Raw genomic sequence first — 23,629 nt, 5'->3', positions numbered from 1 at the left:
TTTTTAAGTGTTTGAATTCTTATTGTGCTATGGATAAAGTTTGAGAAATAATCTATAACGGAAACGGATATGTTGCATGTTATAAGTAACTAGAATTTTTCAAAAGTGATTTCCATGTCTTCCTAGCATCCATCATCATAACATGCTAACCATTTGGGCCAAATCTTGAGGTCCTTTATTTATTCCAATCAAAGTCTGGCTGAATATGAAATGAGCAAAAACTGAATGCTAACTCATATCCTACTGCAGATTTTCCCACAGGAGAAGTATCTGGAAGAGTAAAACTTTTTCTGTCGGGAAATTAAGATTTTGCTTTCTCCTTTTCTTGTGGCATATGGATCCATTGGAATGGACTGTTCACACACTTAAAAATGCCTTTAAAAGACAAATGTTCAGCTACTGGGTTGGATTCTGGCTTTCTGCGCTTAGGTCTTGAGATGTTTGTGGCTTTTAAAAATCCCGGGGTATTGAATAAAATAAAATGGTCAATAAAGTAATTAATAATAATACTAACCCCAACTTCCTGGCTGAATTCCAGCTTTGGCAATAGCCTTCTGCATTTCTAAATATAACCCCCTGCCATCTCAGCTGAAAAAAGATATCCTTCACTTCTGATCCCAACTTCTTTTCTTATGTAATGGTGCTATGTGTCACCCCAGAAGTAACTGCATTTCAGTGATGGATGAAGTGATACCAGTGAATAGGTCATATAGCATAGCAGAAAACATTTATATTGTAAGACACATTGGGATCCTTGTAGATAGAAGGCACTGTGTAAATGCAAGATGATGATATAGCCAGATGCCATCTGACAATTAAATTAATGAGCAATGGACACCTTAGACAGACTGGACTGGAATTAGATTAAATTTGTCTTTTTTGTTTTCTTACATGCTTACATTTAAGTATAGTTTGGCCATTCATAACAAATGGTATCAGCTAGTTCTAATACATTTTAGTTAGGCTAAATCAGAAAATGTTCAAGCTTAACCTCTTTCATATTAAAAAGGTTTTAGTACCAGCATGGAATACCTTACATGCAGCATTACTTTCAAAATTGCCTTGCCAAAAAATAAATACATAAAAGGAAGCTGTCCTTTTTCCCTTTTTTGTGATGAAGAAAAACAGTGTTGTTTTTATTTTCCCAGGAAAAGTAGAGGACTTTGTAGTCTCTTTTCATACATTAGAAATACAGGCCTCGTCCCTGTAAATTTCAGTCTGAAGTGCCAGTGTATTAAAGTTCACAGTAAACATCCTTGCTAAGGCCTGCCAAACCATGAAAAAAACAGATCTGAAATTCCTATCTCTCAGACCAAATCTCAGACGGAAAAAAAAATCTTTCAAAAGAAAAGCCTTTCAGGTTTTCTTTATACATCGTAAAGAAGCAAAAAGGGCACGAGCCTAATATTTTGCAAATTCTTTGTAGGCTATCTTTAAAAATGAAGTTCTGTCAGATAGTGGGTTGTTGGCTTTGGCTTTGTTTGTTTTTGGTTTTTGAAGAAACCTGAAGCTGGAACACTCAGCATTATCAAACTAATGGAATACTTGACAAAACTTAAAACACAAAGAAATGGTCCTGCAGCACCTTAGAGTCTAAGGAAAAATGTAGATGGTATCATGAGTTTTCATGGGCACAACCCACTTCTTCAGAACTATGAAATACTTATTGCTAAGTTGCAGTGTACTTACTAAGCCAAGAGAGCGTGACTTAATTTGGCATTGTTCATCAATGCTTTGTAACGTTGTATTGCATGGTCCTTTTTTGTTTCCTTTTAATTGCCATCAGAAGCGTCGACATTTGCCAGAAGAGACAGCAAACAAATGGAGACAGAGAGTTAAGACAGTCATGGCTGGGGTGAAATTGGTACATTTCATTCAAATTTGTGCAGAAACTCAGACTGAGTAATTATGGAAGGCACAAATAGATTGTTTTTCTCAATAACCTTTGATTGTTGAACCTTTGTTTAATATTCACATTCAGTTGTTCTTTTTTTCCTCTCTCCAGCACCCAGATACTGTTTATGTGTAATGGGGATGGCACTGCATGGCTAATCTTTGGGTTAGCATACTGAATGGATGTTGCATTTTTGTATTGAAGCATGTGCCACATGTTTGACAGAGTTGCCTGCTGTTCTATCAGACAACATGCATGTAACTATGAATGAGTAAAATGCAATGTCATTTCTTCACTGTTACTGTCCTTTGACATTTTCTTTCTGCTCTTAAGAAATTACTCTCATTCTGCAAACTTTACAAGTGAAATCAGATTAAAGATCACATTCTAAATGAGATGGTCATTCCCAGATTGATTTTGTGATCAAAAACAATAGAATGATCAACTGTAGTGTGATCCTGCAGATATTGAGTAACTTAAAATGTATTGGCATCAATATTATTCATGTGTGTAAAAGTTACTCGTATTCAATTGTTTACAGGAGTAGAGCCATAGCAAAGCAAAATCAACCCTGGCAACATTACACTAAGGGTCCAAACCTGAACAGCTTTTCTTATGTGAGCAATCCATATTACAGTGGGACTACTGATAGGATTAAGTGTTCCACATGTGAGTTAGGCTTGTAGGGATAGTCCTAATGGTGCTTTATTAAAAACGTATTCTAACAAAACAGTTTAAATCTTTTCTGTGAAAGGAAAATAAAAGATTTTATATGCAGAGAAATCTAATTTCACACTGAAATAGCTTACTTAAGTGTGTTTCTCAAAAAAGCTGTGTAGTCATTTATGCAATGCAGGAGTTGAATTAGCACAAAATTGAAGCTAAATGTGCTGAAGAAGTTTACCTGTATAAAACTGGATCTTTGAATACTGTCCTTTCACCTTCTGACTGGTTGCGTGTGTGTTTGTTTTCCTGTGTGTTGGTGTTTTTGTTACACAAACAAATAGAATGGATTTTTTAGATGCTGTATTAAATTACAGGGGTGGTTTTTTTTCATATTTTAGACTGATAAAGAGAAACTGACATGGAAAGATCGTTTTCCAGCATATCTTACCAATTTTGTTGGCATTATCTTCATGGTAAGTATTTCCTGGCAAATATTTAAGATCCTCCATAATGAGTTATTGTGAAATCTGCATTTCAAAATGAACGCCTTTTTATCTAGGAGAAAAAAACTATACAGTTAGTTTAAAGTTTAAATATTTGAAAATCACTTTGTTCAGGTAGTATTTGACTTTGGTTTTGCTTATATGTCTTTCTTTCATGGTGTCCTTAATGAGGACTGGAAAACACAAAATATAGTTCTCTATAGAAGCATACACTTCCCATGTACTGCTTTGAAGGGGACTGTAATTTACTGCATGCAGTCGTCTTTGGAGAGTTTGTCAATCATGGGTTCTTTTGGATCACAGGTTCCAAATTATATCTGCTCTTAAGTCTGAGTCAGAGTACTGCAAGTTCACCAGTCCCATGACAACACAAGGTGTGTAACTCAGAAGACAGGCAGAAGCTCCTGTAGTTACTACGATGCAGATTGTTCCTTCTCATGGTAATACCTGCAGGACGGTTTGCTAGGGATCCCTATTCCAGTGTTCTTAACTAGCTGTTCCTGTTAGGTTTGTTTCTATGGAATAAACCTAGGGGGACTCTAAATCTGGATAATCTAAGAGAGGCAAGAGACATTCACATGGAGACTCTGTGCTTCCTTGTCAGTTCTGATTCTAGGTGGCTATCATCCCCTCAGCTTCTTAGCAGTACAGCTCCAGTAGAGCCTTATTATCCGGAATCCCCTCTGGCCTTATCTGGCCTCCACCTTTGTGTATGTGTATGAAGAGAAGAAAAGAAAAGAAACGAAAAGAGAGAATCCCAGTGAAAAAGACTGCATAAACCCTAGGCTACATTATCTCTTCCTGAGAATCTCTGAAGATGAGGAAGGACAAAATTGCCCAAGGCCTAAGTCTGTGCTAATACTTGGCCTATCCAGTTGCTGCCCCCTGTCCAAGTGTGCAGACCAATGGAATGGCCTCTGAGGGGACAGAGGTATTACACAGGTAACTGACCCATACTCCTACACTAGAGGTATAGCAAAGAACTTATGGAGGTGTTTGATTCTGGGACCAATGGGCCTATGTATAGAATAGCCCATTGTTCAGTGTTTTTAATTCTTTCTTCCAAATAAGCGAGCCTGCAACATTTGGGATCAGAGGGCTGAAATAGAATCATAAAGTCCACTTAAGTCCCAATCCTGAGAGATTCTGAATGTCTTCTGTGATTTCAGAGGGAATTAACCACTTCTCAGGGAAGTGTTTGGTTTCCTACAGAATCATGTTCTTAATATACTCTTTCATTTAAGCAATTTTTAAGCAGGGTTTTTTCCCAAATCTTTCAGGAATCAGCAATATTTTTATGGATTTTATTGTACTTGTACAAGAATATGTAGTTTATCTGCAACACCATTACTTTTAGTTTAATCTTTGAACTCTCACAAAATTGGAGGTCTCAGAGGGACATTCAGACGTTTGTACAGGAAGAAAAGATAAGCCATATCTCTCACAGAAATATTCTCCTCTTCATAGCTACAGGCCATGTTCATTCCTGGATTTGCCTTTTATAATAAGCTGTTTGCCATATATCCTTTATTACTAGGAGTATCAATTAAAAGTGAAGGACATCAGTTCACTAGCATACCTCTAGCATTTGCATTTTGATTCCTTTTTATTAAGTGCTAACGCGATACTATGAAATTACTGTTATAATCAAAGTGCTAGAAACAGAGAAGCTGTGCCAGTGTTCATTGAAGTCAATAATGGTGCATCTAGATGGCAGCATTATTTCGAGATACTTCCGGTATCCCAAAATAGCACTTTCTGTGTCTTGATGGCATGCCCATTATTTTGAAATAGCTTTCAAAATAGCAAGCACGCTATTCTGACGTTACTGTAAACCTCGTTCCACGAGGATTAAGGAATGTTTTGAAATAGTGCTCTACACAGTGCCAAATTTTGAAATAAGCTATTTCGGAATTAATTCAAAATAAGCTATGCAATTTGCAGAGCTCAAATTGCGTAGCTTATTTCAAGCTAAGGGTGCAGTGTAGATGCACCTAAAAGTCCTTTCATTGATGATGTCAGGATAGTACATGGGAAGCATTTAAGAGTTAAATCTATTTGTTGATAAATGACAGTTGTGTGTTTCATAATGGATGATGCCATCATTTTACTTCCAGATTGGACTGACATTTGCCATCGTGTTTGGAGTCATTATATACAGAATCTCCACTGCAGCAGCCTTAGCCATCAGCTCAACTAACTCTGGCCGATCTAGTGTTAGAGTAACGGTCACTGCAACTGCAGTTATTATTAATCTGGTGGTGATCATCATCCTGGATGAAGTATATGGCTGCATAGCTAGGTGGCTAACTCAGATTGGTAGGTATAAATCATTGTCAGTTTTATTCGATCAGTTATTTCATAAAGTCCTCTTAAGGCCCAATCCTGTCATTTTTCAACTTGAGACAGATGAGCAAAAACAGGAAATTCAAACATAAGCCTGAAATTCTCTCTCCTTAGTTTAAAAATAAAAATAATCCAAAGGGCACATGAAATTGGTTTTATTTTTAGCTGCTTTTTCTCTGAGTTGGTATTGCTCCAACTATGAATGGGCAAAGCGGTTCCAGATAAATTAAAGTCTTGTGCTCTGTCATAACTTATTTTGGTGATGCAACTTATTTTGTGTCTTTCTAAAGTTTGGTAATATACAGATGCTTTTCCTTTTCTTTTTTTCACCTTCCAATCATTATTTAATGCAGAAACTATAAAGACATGGGAAAAGGAAGAGTCAAAACACTATGGAACTAATATTCTTCTGGTCCTGTCTGAAAATACCATAAGCAGAAGAGCCAAAAATGCTGTCCAGTTTCATGTTTTGTGCTAGATCCATACTAATTTTACAGACACAAGTAGATAGGATATTGTCATTACAAGTGAGATTCATAGGAGTTCCATACACAGAGTTATCAAATTGGACCTATTGTTTAAAAATACTGTACAGTAGTCCCCATATTACCTTTCTTTCTTTTTTCTAACCAATATTCTTATCTTCCATAGCAGTTTGTTTAAGTATGCAATTCTGTCAACAATACATTCAAGCAACTCCCATGGACTTCACTTGAGGACTGCCCTTCTGTTTTGTTATGCTCTTTTGTGTTGGGTTTTTTTTTTTTTAACCTCACATATATTAATTAGAACAGAATAAGTTACTTGTGTGGCTTGTTTCTTTTCCCACTGGGATCAGGTTTCTGCACCTCCATGTAAATATGTGCTTATATACTAAGGGTCTCGTTGTTTGGATTACATTGGAACGTTTTCCCAAGTCCCAGCTTCATAAACTATTAACACTTTCCAGTCCAGAAGTTTCCTTTCAAACACGGTTTATCTGTTTCTTCTTTACTTCAGAGGTTCCAAAGACAGACAAGAATTTCGAAGAGCGCCTTATCTTCAAGGCCTTCCTCCTGAAATTTGTCAATGCTTACACTCCCATTTTCTATGTTGCTTTCTTCAAAGGCCGGTGAGTAATCTAGACATGTAGCTGAAAAACTTCAGCTGTTACTCTGAGATTATTTTTGGAACACCGTGTTCTAGTTGAGTCATGGTGTGCAGCTAGTATTGGAAATCTTACATACATCTCAAAATAGTGTGTAATCCAGGGGTGCTGACAGCCTCCACAGGCCCCTAGGCAAGGTGTGGGAGGGGCAGCTCTGCATTCCTGGAAGGAGTGGGGCCTAGTAGGAAGGAGCAGAATCAGGAGCAGCAAGCCCTGAGCACCGCCTGGGGCATGCCATGCCACCACCTTAGCACTACCTGGATCATGCAGCATGATCCTCCGATGGCAATTTAAAGGACCCATGGCTCCAGCTACCACTGCTGCTACAATAGCAGTGACAGTAACCAGGAGCCCCAGCCCCTTTGAATTGCTGGGCCCCAGGATGACAGCCTCCTTTGTACCCCCTTCCTCCATTGGCAGGCCCGGTGTAATCCATAAAATTTATCTATCTCCCCTAATGTCCCTTTGTTTGAAATTGCCCTTTCTGAACTTTACTATGTGATGACCAATTAACTGATTCTAAAGTCCTTGTACATGTGTAATTCACATTCAAAGCATTAGCTATTTTATCTGAAGGACTTCAGGTGTATAAAATTTATAAAAGGTGTATAAAAAAGGTAGAAGCATAATTCTGACCATTGTTTCCATACTGTCCTAGATTTGTTGGACGTCCAGGAGATTATGTTTACATTTTTCATTCTTTCCGAATGGAAGAGGTAATTGAAATTTATCTTGTGCATATTCATCATTGAGCAAGAAAAAAAAAGTGAATTCACAATCAAATTATTTGCCAAAAATGCTGACTTGCCTTCTTTTCTTGGCTTTAGTGTGCCCCTGGCGGCTGTCTAATGGAACTCTGTATCCAGCTTAGTATTATCATGTTGGGCAAACAGTTGATACAAAATAATCTCTTTGAGATTGGTATCCCGTAAGTCATATCGTTACATCCGTTTTATACCATATGTAAAAGTACATTTCAAACTTTTATGATGCAAATATCTGGCTTAGTTTGATCTATAGTCTTCATGCAACAAATCTTTAAAGCAAGACTGTGCCTGCTATACAGTAAATATGTGCCTTTGTTCCCCTATAGCAGGGGTGAGCAATAATTTTTGTCTGGGGCCACTTCAAGATTTTGGAAAATGGTTAAGGGTCGCACTTTTCTGTGGATGGAGTGCAGGGTGTAGAGTGGAAGTCAAGTGCAGAAAGGTACACAGGGTAAGGGACTGGGGTGCAGGAGATGGTGTGAGGTCTGAGAGGGTAAGTCTACACTAGCCCCCTAGATCTATCTAGGGAGGCTAATGAGGGCAACCGAAACTGCAAATCAAGCCCGGGATTTAAATATCCCACACTTGATTTGCATGTTCCCTGCCGGTCGCCATTTTAGAAATTCACTAGCCCAAAGTAACTGCCCTCGTCTACACGCAGCAGTGAAATGGGATTCTGATTTAAAGCGCCTAAATCAAATTAGCTGGTAAACCTCATTGCAGGAGGAATACCAGCTAATTCAAGTTAGGACTTTAAAGCGGAATCCCGTTTCACTGCCGCATGTAGACCCGGGCAATTACTTCGGGCTGGTCAATTTCTAAAATGGCGACTGGCTGGGAATATGCAAATCAAGCGTGGGATATTTAAATCTCTGGCTTGATTTGCAGTTTCGGTCACCCTCATTAGCCTCCCTAGATCGATCTAGGGGGCTAGTGTAGATGTACCCAAAGAAAGTTTGGGTAAAGGAGAGGTTGTGATGTGGGTCAGGGGAAAGGGGTGTATGGTCAGGGAGGGTGTATGGGTACAGGAGAGGATTCTGGCCTGAGAGAGGGGCACTAGGAAGAAGCTGTGACTTGGGAGAAGAGGAAAGTGGGGTGCAGACTGCAGAGGGTGTGTGAGGTGACTTGGGGCAGGGGAATGGGATGTAGGGTCTAGGAGGGAGTTTGAGTGTAGGAGAGGATTCTGACCTGGGGGAGGGATGTAGGAGGGGCTGGGGGTGCCAGAGGCAGGCTCTGGCTGGGAGGTACTTACCTAAACCAGGAGCCCTACAGCACTCCCAAGGAAGACTGGAGTCCTAGACCACTTAAAACTGCAGGCTGCTCCCTCCACTGTGGCGCTCAGTGCCACGGAAGAGACTTGCGCAGTTCCTATCCTCCAGGCCAATCTCTCAGCTCCTACTGGCTGGCGGATGGGATCAATTCCTATTGGCAGGTTGTTTCTGGTCACTAGGAGTTGAGGATTGGTCTGGAGGTGGGGAGATTGTACGAAGCTTCCTGCAGAGCAGAGAGCTGCACGGACTGAGCTTTAAAACATGCAGCTACGTACCTGAGGGTCCCGGCAGGATGACTTATGGGTGGTCCACGGATCCAGTGGCTAGGTGGGCCAGATCCGGCCCCCAGGCTGTATTTTGCCCAGCCCTGCCCTATAGCACTTTCAAAGTCCTCATGTGTTTTTGTAATATGTTAACTTAATTGAAAAGTGTTATAGATTATTGATTTCATACTATTTACAGCCAAGATTGATGTTGAATATTAGGTTCAGTTCTTACAAAATTTGAAAATCAGTTAGTGCAGAATCCTAATTGCTTGTCTTTATCTTTGGCTTTTACACAATTTTTATACAGATTATGAAAATTGATGACATAAGGCTTTTTATGCCTAATAGCGTGAATTTAACTGTCATTCCTGAACCATGGAAATAGTTTGTGTTTTTAATGGGGGGGAAAAAACCTGTTAAGCTGATCATTTTTGTTAATTCCAGAAAAATGAAGAAATTAATAAGATACATCAAATTAAAGCGGCAACGCCCTTTAGATCATGAGGAGCATATGAAAAAAAAACAACGCTACGAAGTTGACTATAACTTGGAACCTTTTGCGGGGCTTACTCCAGAATACATGGAAATGAGTGAGTGAGGTGAAAAAAATTAAATGTAAACTGTAGTGGCTATAATTGGGGAGATGGTGAGTTGAGTTCTCTGAACTAGCAGATATGACTCATGTTACTCTACTTGATAAAAATGTCCTCCATTGTGGTAACTCTTGAACAATCACCACTGGCTGCTACAGGCAAGTAACTGGTTTATGTGATCTGGCATAATAGCCTATATGTACGTATACCACTGTCCTAAAGTGGCTAGCTTTAGAGAAGATAAAAGAGCCCTACAACAACAGCTCAAGTGGGAAAAGGTACACCACACATATATGCTAATAGCTGACAGGCATGGTTCCTGATACTTCAATAGAGTACTGAAATACCAGATGCTATCTGTTGATTTTGTTACAGTTTAACACACAGTCTGAAATACACAATATTTTATAGCGCTCTGTACATTTGGCTCCAAGGTACGTTTTACTCTTTTGCACCCCTGTACATCAGTGATAACTCCACTGAAGCTAGTAAAATTAAGTCTGATTAACATGAGCACAACATTTGGCCCTGTTTGATTAATTCTGATATCAATCGTCACAGATACCCCTACAATCTCTCACAGATCACACACACATTTCTATTAGTAATTGATTAATTAGAACTGAATGGGAGCATAGTGACAGCTTACTGCTGTTGAGAGTGGGCTGTAAACCACACTTCCATTCCACTTGTCCTGTGACCAACTAGAAGGTGCTAAAGACTGATCTGCGTTATGCTGGTTACTGGGTGCATCTACATTGCACCAGCAGCTTGAAATAAGCCACACAATTTGCAAATTGCATGGCGTCGTTTGAGTATATTTTGAAATAGCTTATTTCAAAATTTGGTGCTGTCTACATAGCACCAAATTTCAAAATAGAATGCTATTCCAAAACATCCCTTAATCCTCATGGAACAAGGTTTACAGGGACATTGGAATAGCAAGCTGGTTATTTTTAAAACTATTTTGAAATAACGGGCTTGTTTAAAAGACGCAGAATAGCTATTTCAGGATACAGGAAGTATCCCGAAATAGCACCACACTGTAGGTTTATCCATAAGGAACATTCCAGGACTGACTGAAATATGGTGCTTTCTAGCCCCACTCTCAGCATGACTCCTCCCTGTCTCTGACATGCTTCCTATTCAGATGCGGAGGAAGTGGCCTAGAGCTGGCTTTGCACCACTCGGGATTTCACTACATCTAAAGAATCCCAAGTAGCCCCTTTAAGGCATCTTTGTGGCTGGGTTGTGCTGCCTGAGCAGCACAAACTATCTGAACAGGGACTTATGGCTCTTTATGCCTGTATGAAGAACCAATTAATCAAGTACATATTGAAATTTGAGTGAGGTATAACTAGCAAGTTTCTTTCTGTTAGGGCTTGAGGGGAATGAATAATTTGTTTTTATCTCACCAAAGCACAGTTCATAAATATAGAGCACTCTCAGTGAAGTTTCTCTTTTCAGTTATCCAGTTTGGGTTTGTAACCTTATTTGTTGCGTCCTTCCCGCTGGCTCCTTTGTTTGCATTGTTGAACAACATCATTGAAATACGCCTCGATGCAAAGAAATTTGTCACTGAGCTTCGAAGACCAGTTGCAGTCAGAGCGAAAGATATAGGTAAGTAGATTACAAAACAGCCTAGACATGAGTAATGTTACCCCTTCTTCATTTATTGACTGATGGCAGGAATTTTTTTATGCTGAGTTGGCTTAATTAACAGGAAGCTCTTTATAATACAACTGAAAACATTATTAGAGTGTAACTCAGCTGTGAATAGTCATAACTTACCTAAGCTTTACTTTTAAAATATTAAGAGCAGTGTTTTAAATTCAGATTAATATTTTATTAAGTATTCATAAAACATCTGAGGATCAGAAATGATCAATAACACAATGAGATATGGTGCATGGTTTTCCACATCAATAATTTTTCCTGGACATGCAAGTTTTATTGCGGAAACAAAACCTTCTGCATTAAAAACTCCAGTCCCATAGTTAGGTAGGGGAAATATATAGGGGCAAAGGAAGTCAGTGACTGCTTGCTTCCTTGTCAGTATGAATTCTGGGATATTGGAAGCAAGACACAACAGTAAATCTGGCTGAAACCAGGTCCTACAATTGCACAGAAACACAACACTGGATCTGCTACCTGAGGGCATCTTTTGATTGCAGAGGAGAATGAGAAATGGATTTGCCCCGCCAGCTATTTTCCCTTATTAGCAGTTAAAAAGGAATCTTCTGTGGAGATTTTAGTTCCCCATGTGTCATTTACTCCTTACAAAAAAATATTTGGGCCCATTTGATCAAACTTCATCGTTTTTTCCTTATGTATTTGCTACTCTTCCATTTTGCAGTAACCTTGTCTCCTCCCCATCCCGCAGCAAGAGTAGCTGGCTCAGGTGCTTTTAAAAATGAGGCAGGTGTCTAAATATGGATGTATGGAGCCATACCTTAGGCTCATGTTGGTTCCTATTTTATGAATTAGAGTATGTTACAAACTGAAGACATTTTTAAACATTAAAAACCTAGAGATAAAGCTGTAGTGATGTGCAGTCATGAGACGTGGCAGATAAACTTATCAGTGTTAACTTGAAAATGTGTAACAAGCATTTACCACCATGTTTGTCCTTCCCTTAGGAATCTGGTACAATATCCTCAGAGCTGTAGGAAAACTTGCTGTAATAATAAATGTAAGTAATTCTGCATAAGTAAAATTTGAATGCAATGGCCCTGATTCTCCACTCATCACACTGGCTTTCTTCTAATTATCTCCACTGAAGTCAGTGGAGCCACATGGATTAAAGCAAACTAATGGACTAGCGAATCAAGTCCAGGGTTTAGTTTTAAATTGTGAGTCACAGTGCATGATATATTACTCATGCATTATAAAAGCTTGCAAAATTAAAAGGTTCATAACTAAAGACTAATTGGTATAAAAAGCCATAGTAAAAATATTCAGTGGTAACCTTGGCGTCTTTTTTCCAGACAATTTTTATTGCATCTGCTGACCTTAAACTAGCCTTGTTTCCTAATAGTCTACATATGTTGTAAGAATCTTACCTTGACAACATTTTTTTAAATGCTAATTAAGAAAACCTGACATCCTTCTGCACTTATTGGGAAAGATCTTCAGCTGGTGTAAGTCAGGTTAACTCAATGGCATTCACTTTACACCACTTGGGGATCTGACTCTTAATGATGTGTTCATACTTTGAAAATATGATATGATCCATGTCTTTCGTACTCTGTTGTGCAGCTATGGAAATTAATAAGAATGTTTTCATGCACTTAAATGAGTGAAGACTAGGCCCTTAAGAAAACATGTGAGACTACTTCAGTGTGTCATAAAATCAGACATCTTTGGATCATTTTGGGTCTTCAGAAAACTTTGGGGTTAAAAGAGTTGAATATCGGACTGAATTTTGTTTACATTTACACATTTTCTCTGTGTTTGTGGACGTGTGCATATACTACATGTGTTACACAAAAACTATTTCATTTCATAGTCCCTTCACACGCAACAGAAGTTAGATTTCTGTCAAAGTTACCAGCCAGGTGAAAAATGGATCTAGAAAAAACAAGAGAGGAGACAGAGCTGCACGTGTGACTCTCCTTAAAATACTGTGTGTCTGTGGAGTCTGGTTTTCTCTCAGCCTTTAGTTTTAAGGATGTGATATGCCCCTTACATTATCTTATAACTAGATCTGGATGAAATCTTTCAACCAAAACTATTTTTCAGGAAAAAATGTGTATTTGGGTCAGCTGAAAGATGGTTCAAATTTGTATGGATTTTGTTGGGTGGCTTTGGTTTAAAAAAAAAACTACAAAAAATCTGAAAAAGTAAATATGTTTAATTTCAACATTTCAAATGAAACATTTTGATTCAAAATGACTTTATTTGAAATTAAGTGTTCTCTCATATATATAAAAAATAAAGTTTTCCCTGCCAGGCAACAGAGTGACATTATCACACTCTGTAGCCACAAAAGCAAAAGTGGCTAGAGAGAGGAGGGTTAGAGAGCATACTGAGCACGGGACACAGCCCACTAGTATTTTGTAAAAATTAAAAAAATAAAGTTCAAAATCAAAATGATGTATTTTGTTTCAAAGAGAACAAAACATAAGATACTGGATGGCTGGGACATTATCAACCTATCAAACAATGAAGTTTTGGACATCCAACACTCTGGTCATCTGAAGAAGTGGGCTACAGCCATGAAAGTTCATACCACCATCTTCATGTTTTGTTAGTCTTTAAAGTGCTACCAGACTATTTGTTGTTTTTTGAGTTTATCCTGTACAGACTAACGAGGCTACCCCCAAAGCTTTAAAACATTTTGTGTGACCCAAAATGATTTTTAAAGACTTTTTTCTATTCAGTGAAAGTTTTGAGAAAAAAAATTATTTTCAAGTCAACCCAAAATGATTGTTCTCTTGAACTTTTGACAGAGAACTAAACAAATGTATTACTTGCAGAACTCTGCTTCTAAGCTCCCTCTTCAGCTAATGGATAGTTGCCACTGTGGTGTCTTCTTCCAACAGGAAGGAGAGGATGAAGCCATTAGAGGCCTATGCCATTCTCAAAGTGCTCCTCAGGTTAGGAAAGATCATGTAGCCCATCACCTTAGAAGCCTGTTTTAAGCAGATTAACTCAACCATGCACCTCAGAAACCTGGAATTTTATTTCTCAACTGAAAACTGATCCAAAGCTCATTGAAATCAATACAAAGACTTCAGAGGACTTTGGATCAAGCCCTTATTTCCAAGCAGGGAAGTCTCACAGATGCAGCACCCAGAATTGCTGGCAAAGCTAGTTCCCATTCTGTCTTATATTTTAGTGTGCTACCTTTAATTTCTCCCTTCTCCTCTTTCCTGCTTCTCCTCTTTTGCTTTAGAAAATTCTCTATTTAGTCATTAATGACTGCTGTTCTCCTTACTTGAATCTATCTTCTCTCTTTTTTCTGTCATAGCATAAGTCAGACTTTGTGCTGCACATACATGAGCTACATGTGAATTACAATCTCTTTCCTGATAGCGATATAAATGAGAGAGGCCAAACTTATTGAAAATGCAACTAAATTGACTGTCTTTGCATTTTGCGTAGCACTCTTATTTATAAAAATTGTTTAAATAACTGAGGAGAATACAATATATTTAGTGACTGCAAAAAAGGCTACCTCGCCCAAAGTGATTGTTCTTTTATCTTGTTCTAGTTAAAAACCTTATTAAAATTAATAGATTTTTGCAAAGCAGAGGGCATTTAAAGAGTTGTTTCACTGCGAGTTATTTGCAGCACATAAAAGTACATCCAGAGCAATCAATCAAGGGTTATACAGTCCATGAGGGACCACTTGTAATTGGAGCAGAGGGAAACATAATGGTTTTGCTTTTTAGCAATGTTACACAAATTATTCTGTACAGCCATAAACTTAATATATTTAACACACAACAGAAAAACGCCATAAAATCTAAGACAACTCAAGGTTGAAAACACTACTGATATTTAATAAGTAAAATACCTGCTATTTATTTATTCTAGTCATTTATATAAGACTAGCAAAAGACCAAGGAGGGAAAAAGCAAAGTCTATGAACCTCAAGAGTCTGGGTCTGATCACAGCTGATCAAGGAAATAGCAATCTTCAGCAATTTTGGCTACAAGAGATCATTACCTTTTTTGATCTGATCAGCTATTGTGTGATATGCAGGGCCAGCTGAAACAAATCTGGGACCTCTGCAAGGCCATTTGTTTGGAGGACCCCGTCCCCTGCAATCTTCAAGGCCCAAAGCTCGGTCTACAATCTTCTCTTTCTGTCTATCCTGGACACAAAATGTGAGGGTTAGTGGTTGGGAGGGAGCTGAAGTTGGAATAGGAAAAGTAATATGTCCAGGGCTAGCATATGCATTTGTGGAATTAGAGGAATAGCAGACTGAGGTTTTTTGCTATGTCAGGGTGATGAGGACCAAGTCATGAAAAGGGGGACAATGTTTGGATTCCCTATGGGGGAGCTCCAGTTACTTATACAGGGATATCAGCCAACATGAAGCTTCTCCTACTCAATACTATACTGCTCTGGAACGTGAACAGTAAACATTATACTGATAGATGGCTAGGATTTCCATGTACTTAGTGTCCCATGGGCTGCAGACTTAGACTTACTGTCTGAATCAGCCCACTGCATAACATTCTTCAACTCATAAGCATTATATGGGAAGATACACTTACGAATATTATCCGCTAAGCATTACCTGAATATTGCATTCATTCTTTACTCTTATGGCTTAGGCATTTGTGATCTCATTCACATCCGACTTCATTCCACGCCTCGTGTACCTGTATATGTACAGTGAAAATGGCACCATGCATGGCTTCGTGAACCATACGCTATCCTATTTTAATGTCAGCGATTTTCAAGAAGGAACAGCTCCAAATGACCAAATGGGACCTGACCACAAGGTTCAGATATGCAGGTACTCTCTTGACTAATAGCCATTTTAAATGATTTTCCCTGTCAAATGGAGGTGTACTAGCTTCTTCATGTGTTTGGTGGGACTCATAGCGACACGGTCACATACCGCCTGATTTAGGCACCATTGTATTCTATTGGCAGCTCAGTCCTCTGTATCCTATACAGAGAATAGTTACCATTGAAATAACTGCATGTAGATAAAGTTACCACAAGACTTGCAGCATATGCATAGCTTAGTTTGGGAAAATGAGGTTACCATGTACATTTTAAATACTTATCAGGGCATTTGCAAAGTAGTTACCAAATATTTGTGTTAGAGGAGGGAGCAAAAAAACTCACATTGTATGGAACTCCCCTATCTGATTTTGGGATCTAGTATGATTGGCCAGTTTAGGAATTTATCTCCTTCTCTTTTACAAAGTCATAACCACCACCACCATCCTTCCAGCTCAGGACTGGGCAACACCACTCCTTAATTACCCAATGCTGATGGCAGATCAGTCCAAGAGATTTTTCTCCTTTGCTTGACCAAAAAGCCTCTGCATCACTACAAAACTAGGGGGAGTTATTGATAATCAAAGTAGGGTCTTCTGAAACATGCTATTTCCAGGATAATGCCATTTTACTGAGATGATATTATATTTCCATTATGGTATTTGATATCATCTCATCGTAATGTTCTGCTTTGACATGATGTTTTGCTGCCATCACTTCAAAGTATACTCTTGGGAAACAAGATGTCACAATATTGCATCATGATTAGGCTTGGCAGGTATCAATTTAAATCGATAGATGTTGGTAAGCATCAATTTCAACTGGTGTACTAAAATAGATGGGGGGGAAATGCCCATCTATTACAAATGGTGCAAGTGTAGTGTCCCACCCTGCACCTTGTGTCTGCAAAGATCAGATATCTCTGCCCCTGTCGCAACACAGAAAACCATCTGCAGAGTGAGGGAGTAGGTCCATGACAGAGAAGCTGCAGAGGCTCTGTGTGTGGGTGGAGGGCTAATGATACTGGATCTCTGTAGCACTAAGTGCAAACAAGGCTACAATCCTGGTGGGACAGAGCAGAGACCCCAGCCAGGGCAGTCACGAGGCCCTGGGGAAACTGCTCTCTTTGCTCCCGCTCCTGTCGGCAGGCCTGCCTTTCTCCCATAGTTTCCCACAACTTTAAAAACACAAATGTATTATTATTATTTATTATTATTAGATATTAATCATTGAAATACCAAAAAAAAATTTCATTCCGCCAACCCAATGATGATATACTGATGCAATGACACCACTTCAAGATCTAACTGTCAGGACTACCCAGTTTAGCAAGTAGTTCAAGCTGGCAATAATGGCAACTCTGTTACAGCTATGGACCCAATTCTGCCATCCCTCCTCTTGTGGAATTTCCAATTGACTTCAGAACTGACAGAATTAAATCCTTGGCCTTAGGCCCATCTAGAACTAGTGTGATCAAAACAAATTTTACATATTATTTGTATTTTTGAAGAAATTTTTTTGCTGAATATTTCAGCTTGTCGAGAAATCTGGGTCAATACTGAAATGTATCCTTTGCCTAGGCTCACTTAGATATGCATGAGTTTTAAAATGTTCTCAAAGCCTGTTGTTGGGGATCAAGGCCAAGTGGAGAAATGAGAGTAATTCAAACAAGAAAGATAAAGAGAAAAATTGAGACTTTACAGAAAAAATAAGGGATTTTGGTCTTTTTCTATTGGAAAATTACAGAAATCAGCAAGAGAACAAAGGCATATATATCATCCAGTGTTTCTTAATTTACACTATTTACTACTGTTGAAATCAGAAGTTACTGTTAAGATGCCTTAAAATTAAAAATCATTTTTATTGTAACATAAAAATGAAAACCAGCTAGAATCAGCAAAGATATCTACTCCTGCCTACATTTCCTTTCTTCTGTGTCCATGAGGTGACCCCTCTCTTGAGAGAGGAAATACCAGTGTGTTTGGAATGTTTTCAATGTAGAATTATTGCTAGAAGGAAAGAATTAGCTTCATGATCCGATACCCAGCACTGTTTTTTCCTGACCTTTTTCCAAAAAGTCCCTTTTTAATTCTGGTTCCAGTTTTTCTCACTCTTTCTTCTGGTAAAATCCAGTTTCAGAATATGAAGAAATACTTCCTGCATAAATATATAACAGAATGATACTAATGTAACTTCCATTTTTTCATCAAATTACTTTATAAAGACAAAAGCAAATGGCTGTTAATTTAGCATGGATTCACAGAACATATAACCAGTGCTATGGTGAAATTCTCTTTTTATATGCACTCAGCAAGAGCTTGATTCCAATCTTCTGTTGTTCCTATGAATGGAAATCTAAATATTGTAGTTATAACACACCATACAGATCAATATTTTACTCTTAGAGCCAAACCTGAAACATAAAATACTCCCAAACTTAGAAATTGAGATTCTCTGAATTTTGAAGTTCAGCCCCTCTTTACTTTGACTTTATATTGTTCCAACTAATCAGAAAGCATAAAAATGTAAGTGTCATCTTCTTTTAATTCACATAATATTTCAAGGCAATGACCAGGCTCTTTGTTCTGTCTTGTTTGGCTGGATTTTTACACATCCTTTCTATGAAAGAGATTTGTATCATAAAGGTCCGAATTAATATGTAATGCACAGTCTGTGCTAAACTCTAATTGTGCTAACATTTCTAAACAACATCTTTGATTTACTATCTCTTGTTTTACAGATACAAAGATTACAGAGAACCCCCATGGTCTGAAAACAAATATGATATTTCAAAGGACTTCTGGGCTGTCCTAGCAGCAAGATTAGCATTTGTGATAGTTTTTCAGGTACTGTTAGATCTACATCTTTTCAGACTTTCATAATAAGGAAAGAGACGACAACACACACACACACACACACACACACACACACACACACACACACACCTATTATTTTGCTGAATAAAATGAGTACACTATCGTTTACCAGTCAGAGTTCCTCCCTATGGCTGCTAATTTCCCCAAACTTTGCATCATGCTTGAGAAAGCACAGAACAGCTACAGGCTGATTCCCGCACAGGGATACACAGCTCCCTACCCCCCATGAAGTTTACACAAACTAGTGACTTCAATTGCAGGAGTAAGGAAGGATTTAAGCACAGACCTGGAGTAACCAATGTGCACTCAGTACATTTGCACAGGGTCCCCGGCCTTGGGATTCCTGCTCACCAGATTTGGATGGGTGACATTGTGACCGGCCAAAGTTGAGTAGAAATTTGGTCTGGTTGCCTGTCCCATCTTACTGTGTGAGCATGGTGCAGGCAGTGAGAGTGAACAGAGTCACTGGACAGCCAGGATCAGGAGGGGCCTCACTAGTGTGGGACAGAAGCAGAGTGCTGAATTGATATAGGGAAGAATGAGGGAACCACTAATGAGATCTCAGGAAGATCCCAATTCTCCTCACTAGTGTATATGTTCTGCATCTGTTAGGGAGACCTATCCTGCTATTTTCCTCCAGCTCCACCTGAAAGTGACAGCAAAACTACATAGCAGATACTTGGAACTTTCCTCATGCTAGTCAGGCAGAGAAAGTCTGAACTACAACAAAAATCTAAAGATCTATGTATATTCTCGTTCCATTTTACTTTGCTAACATTTCCTTAACATCTATCTTTCAGAACCTAGTCATGTTTATGAGTGATTTTGTGGACTGGATTATCCCAGACATTCCCAAGGACATTAGTCAGCAGATTCACAAAGAGAAAGTTCTCATGGTAGAGGTCTTCATGAAAGAAGAACAAGGAAAGCTGCAGATGCTAGAAACCTGGAAAGAAAAGAGCATGAAAAAAGGTGAAAACTGTAACAACCACAGCCCCAAGCTCTCAAGGACTGGGAGCATGTCTTCCCGCCATTCATATAACATTGACGTATAGAAGAGGAGAGTAGTTTTGTTTTGTTGAGGCATTCCATTGATAAACAAGCCATTACTTAAAGGGCAAGACTTGATTTATGGACAACCGGGTGAATGTTTAAGTATGTCCAACTGTTTTGCTTCCAGCTCCATGAGAAGTTCTCTTCTTACAAACATGGAAGGACACATTCTGTTTCTGATATTTTTTTTAAGTAAAGCAGGGACTTTTTATATTTCATAGTTAGATAACACTGTGGATGTTAATGTGTGTTAACAAAACACAGGTACTTAGAAATATCTGAGAATCTGACTGTAGCTTATTAATTAAGAAACAACCAAAAGTACATTTTAAATCATAATAATAATTTAAAATATTTTGGCAGTCCGTTCCTGAAAGGCTTTGAGCAGCTTTACAAAATATATGCAAAGCCAGATTTACAATATGCTCTAGCATTTCCTTTCACAGGAGAAGAGAAACAATATCCACCTTCTAAGGTATTTTCAGTTTCAAAAGATGCAACTCAGCTCCCCTGGTGGATGTAATTTGGATTTGACCGTGCAGATTCTAGGCAAATAAAACTCCCATTAGAGTCACTAGGCTATATTCACTGAAGCTTGAGCAGGGTAAATCCCATTGGGAAATTTGCCCCATAGACAAGGATGGGGGAATAACTTTTTTTTTCAGCTGAGACTCCATAGGGACCCTGCTGGCAGAGTCTGCTGTGCACTAGAGTCTTCCATTGGGACACTTCCCCACTCAGGATAATGAGAAGATGAAATCAGTGTAGAACATGTTAACCTTTATCCCAACTCTGTACACACGGACAGCTGTTTGCTTACCCCAAAAGCATTTCAGGAGAATGATTCACGTGGGTTCAGGTGCTCCAGTGCCCTAGATTGTATCATGGACTTGTCACAGTCAACTAGGAATTCGTGGAATCATACAATCCCTCAGCCTTTCCTCATAAGTCATGTGCTCCAGTCCCCTAATCATTGCTGAACTCTTCCCAATGCATCTACATTCTTTCTGTAATGTGGGGGAGGGGCACAACTGAATGCAGTACTTCAGATGTGGCCTTGCCAGTGCCAAATAAAGGGGAATAATCACTTCCCTAGATCTGTTAGCAATGCCCCTATGCCATTAGCCTTTTTGGCTATAAGGACAAACTGTTACTCATATCCAGCTTTTCATCCACAGTAATCCCCAGGTCCTTTTCTACAGAGCTGCTACTTAGCCAGTCAGTCCCCAGCCTGTAACAATGCTTGGGATTATTCTGTCCAAAGTATAGGACTCTCCACTTGTTCTTGTTGAACTTCATTAGATTCCTTTTGGCCCAATCCTCCAATTTATCTAAGTCACTCTGGACTCTATCCCTACCTTCTAGCATCTCTCTCTCCCCGTAGCATAGTGTCATTTGCGAATTTGCTGAGGGTATGCATCATGCCATCATTCAGGTCATTATTAAAGATGTTGAACAAATCCGCCCCAGAACTGACTCTTGGGGCAGTCCACTTGATACCGACTGCCAACCAGACATTGTACCGTTGATCACTACCCATTGAGCCCAAAGATCTAGTCAGATTTCTATCCACCTTATAATCCATATATCCATACTTCCTTAACTTGCTGGCAAGAATACTGTGGGAGACAGTTTCAAAAGCCTTGCTAAAGTCCATGCATATCACGTATAGCACATCCACAGCCTTCCCCATATCCACAGAGCCAGTTCTGTCTCATCATAGAAAGCAATCAGGTTGATCAGGCATAACTTGCCTTTGGTGAATCCATGTTGACTATTCCTGATCACTTTCCTCTCTTCCAAGTGTTTCGAAATGGATTCCTTGAGGAGCCCCTCTATGATTTTTCCAGGGACTGAGGTAATTCAGATAATTACTTAGTGGTAACAGCATAGCAACAGCAGCAGCACGATTTCACAGGATTTTCCAGCAGCCAGAGCACTGTGGAGTATTTTCAAAAGTGTCCTGAATTAATGAGCACATGTAGAACTACAGTAACTTACTCTGCCCCACGTATTATCTAGATACGATCGCTGCTGAACGGATATACTGAATCCACCTTTCCCCATCAGCTCTTCTCTACAGCCCACTCTCTTTTGCAATGAACAGGATATCACAGACACTTTGCTTGGTTGCAATCTCCCAAACATGGCAGACTTTCTGATACTAGTAACATCTACCAGAGATTATGTCAGGAAGAGGGTAGGTTCTGGGTGAATATGATCTATTGTCCTTAATGGAAGTTTTGCCTACTCTGGAACTACAGGACCAGAATTTAAGTTACAGGCCTTTTTTTGTCTTAAAATATGTTTATATGACATTTCCTTAAAATAAATCTAAAATTCTTATCTGTGATGTATATCTAGACACCATCAGTGCAACTCTCTTCATGTACAGCACATTTTTAGTTTAAGGTTTGTCTAGTGATTAAAAGGCACTTCCTAAATAATACTGGTGCATTTAACCTGATTTCTTTTAATATCTTCTTTTGTCCATTGCACTTCCACTGAAAATAGCAAACTAAACAATAAATTAAATTAAACTAAACTAAACACAAACGTTTTTCAGCCTATCTACTGTATGGTTTGTTACAAAACCAAACATCAAAAGACATTCATGGGTGGAGGGGGTATTTTTTTTTCTTACCAAAGTAATTTAAAGATTTAAAATAGAACTTTAAAAATACCACTTTTTTTGTAATATTTATTGGTTTTACTATAAAGTACGTCATGACTTTCAGATTCTTTTCTGTACTCTGTCCAAAAAAATACCAGAAGAGAAATTATGTGGAAAGAAATGAATTATAACCAAATATTGTTAAAAACTAATTTAAGATATTGATCCAACCAAAGATGTTTATTAATAAAAGGGCTTATATTTTGTTAACACTTATTTCTTTAATATTTTGACTTGCAGGAATGTCATTATTTTTAATTATAATTTGAGATATTGTAATAATATAGGGCCAAATCCTGTCTGATTTATTCTCACACAGAGTAAACGTTATGCCTGGTAGTACCTGTATGCAAGATCAGGCTCACTGACTGAAACAGAACCACTAGCATGAATAAGACAAGTAGAGTTTTGCCCATACACCTTATAGAAAATATTCTCAATTTAATTGATTAATAACCTATACATTCTAAAGAAACCAACTGGTAGACACCTTTTATGAAGATAATTGTTATGGAACTTCCTTTGAAGGAATTTCTAACTGTAAATAATTTATCTAATATTCTTGGCTTAATACTGACATTCCTGTAAATAGTAAAGCTATATCCTAAAGTATATATTTGTCATAAATTTTATTATTTGCTGAAATCATAAGAATAACTGGTTATGCTTTTTTTTGTACAGCAAATTGTTTGAAATGAGATTTTGTACATAAATACTGTATTACTACTTAGATGACTATATAAAAATCCTTTCATGGAAACCATTTTTTAAGAAAAGTAAATGCTTTAATTTTTTTTGAACATTTATTCAGAATAAATTTAAATATGCAAGAGTTTTTACTGTGGGAAAGATTCCATTCTCCTGTCATCACCACAGCCTGTGTGAAAACATATGAGTATTGGTGGACTTACAAGACATGGAAAATGAGTTGAATGAATGCATTACAGTTTGCATAAATTTAGTACTACTGTTACATACAGTTTTCTTTACTCTGTGCTTTGTCTGTGTGGGCATTAGTGACAAGATCTGAGAGATCTCTCAGCCATTATACACGAACAAATCTCTTTATAGACACTGTTGTAAGCAGTGCCAGGGTAAGTATAAAAAA

The 23,629-nt window shown here is 38.4% G+C and overlaps 1 protein-coding gene across 9 annotated transcripts in view; it reads left to right on the top strand.

Annotated features, from left to right (window-relative positions):
- ANO1 (anoctamin 1) overlaps nt 1–23,353 on the top strand; it is a 135,345-nt gene extending 111,992 nt beyond the window's left edge. For 5 of the 9 annotated variants that reach the window (XM_014574588.4, XM_025185664.3, XM_014574584.4 and 2 more), the window contains 12 exons: nt 1,787–1,864; nt 2,959–3,033; nt 5,181–5,382; nt 6,409–6,520; nt 7,215–7,272; nt 7,384–7,484; nt 9,305–9,450; nt 10,921–11,073; nt 12,093–12,145; nt 15,741–15,925; nt 18,659–18,764; nt 19,595–23,353. In XM_014574588.4, coding sequence (XP_014430074.2) covers nt 1,787–1,864; nt 2,959–3,033; nt 5,181–5,382; nt 6,409–6,520; nt 7,215–7,272; nt 7,384–7,484; nt 9,305–9,450; nt 10,921–11,073; nt 12,093–12,145; nt 15,741–15,925; nt 18,659–18,764; nt 19,595–19,849 — 1,524 coding nt within the window. In that variant the 3' untranslated portion in view covers nt 19,850–23,353. The remainder of the gene's footprint in view (nt 1–1,786; nt 1,865–2,958; nt 3,034–5,180; nt 5,383–6,408; nt 6,521–7,214; nt 7,273–7,383; nt 7,485–9,304; nt 9,451–10,920; nt 11,074–12,092; nt 12,146–15,740; nt 15,926–18,658; nt 18,765–19,594) is intronic. The other 4 variants (XM_014574587.4, XM_025185665.3, XM_014574590.4 and 1 more) reach the window with 1 other exon arrangement.
- Nucleotides 23,354–23,629: the final 276 nt, after the last annotated feature.

Source organism: Pelodiscus sinensis, chromosome 5, assembly GCF_052426305.1.
Source record: "Pelodiscus sinensis isolate ZL-2025 chromosome 5, ASM5242630v1, whole genome shotgun sequence".
NCBI classification, from domain to species: Eukaryota; Metazoa; Chordata; order Testudines; family Trionychidae; genus Pelodiscus; species Pelodiscus sinensis.
This window is presented reverse-complemented; position numbering and strand designations above follow the sequence as displayed.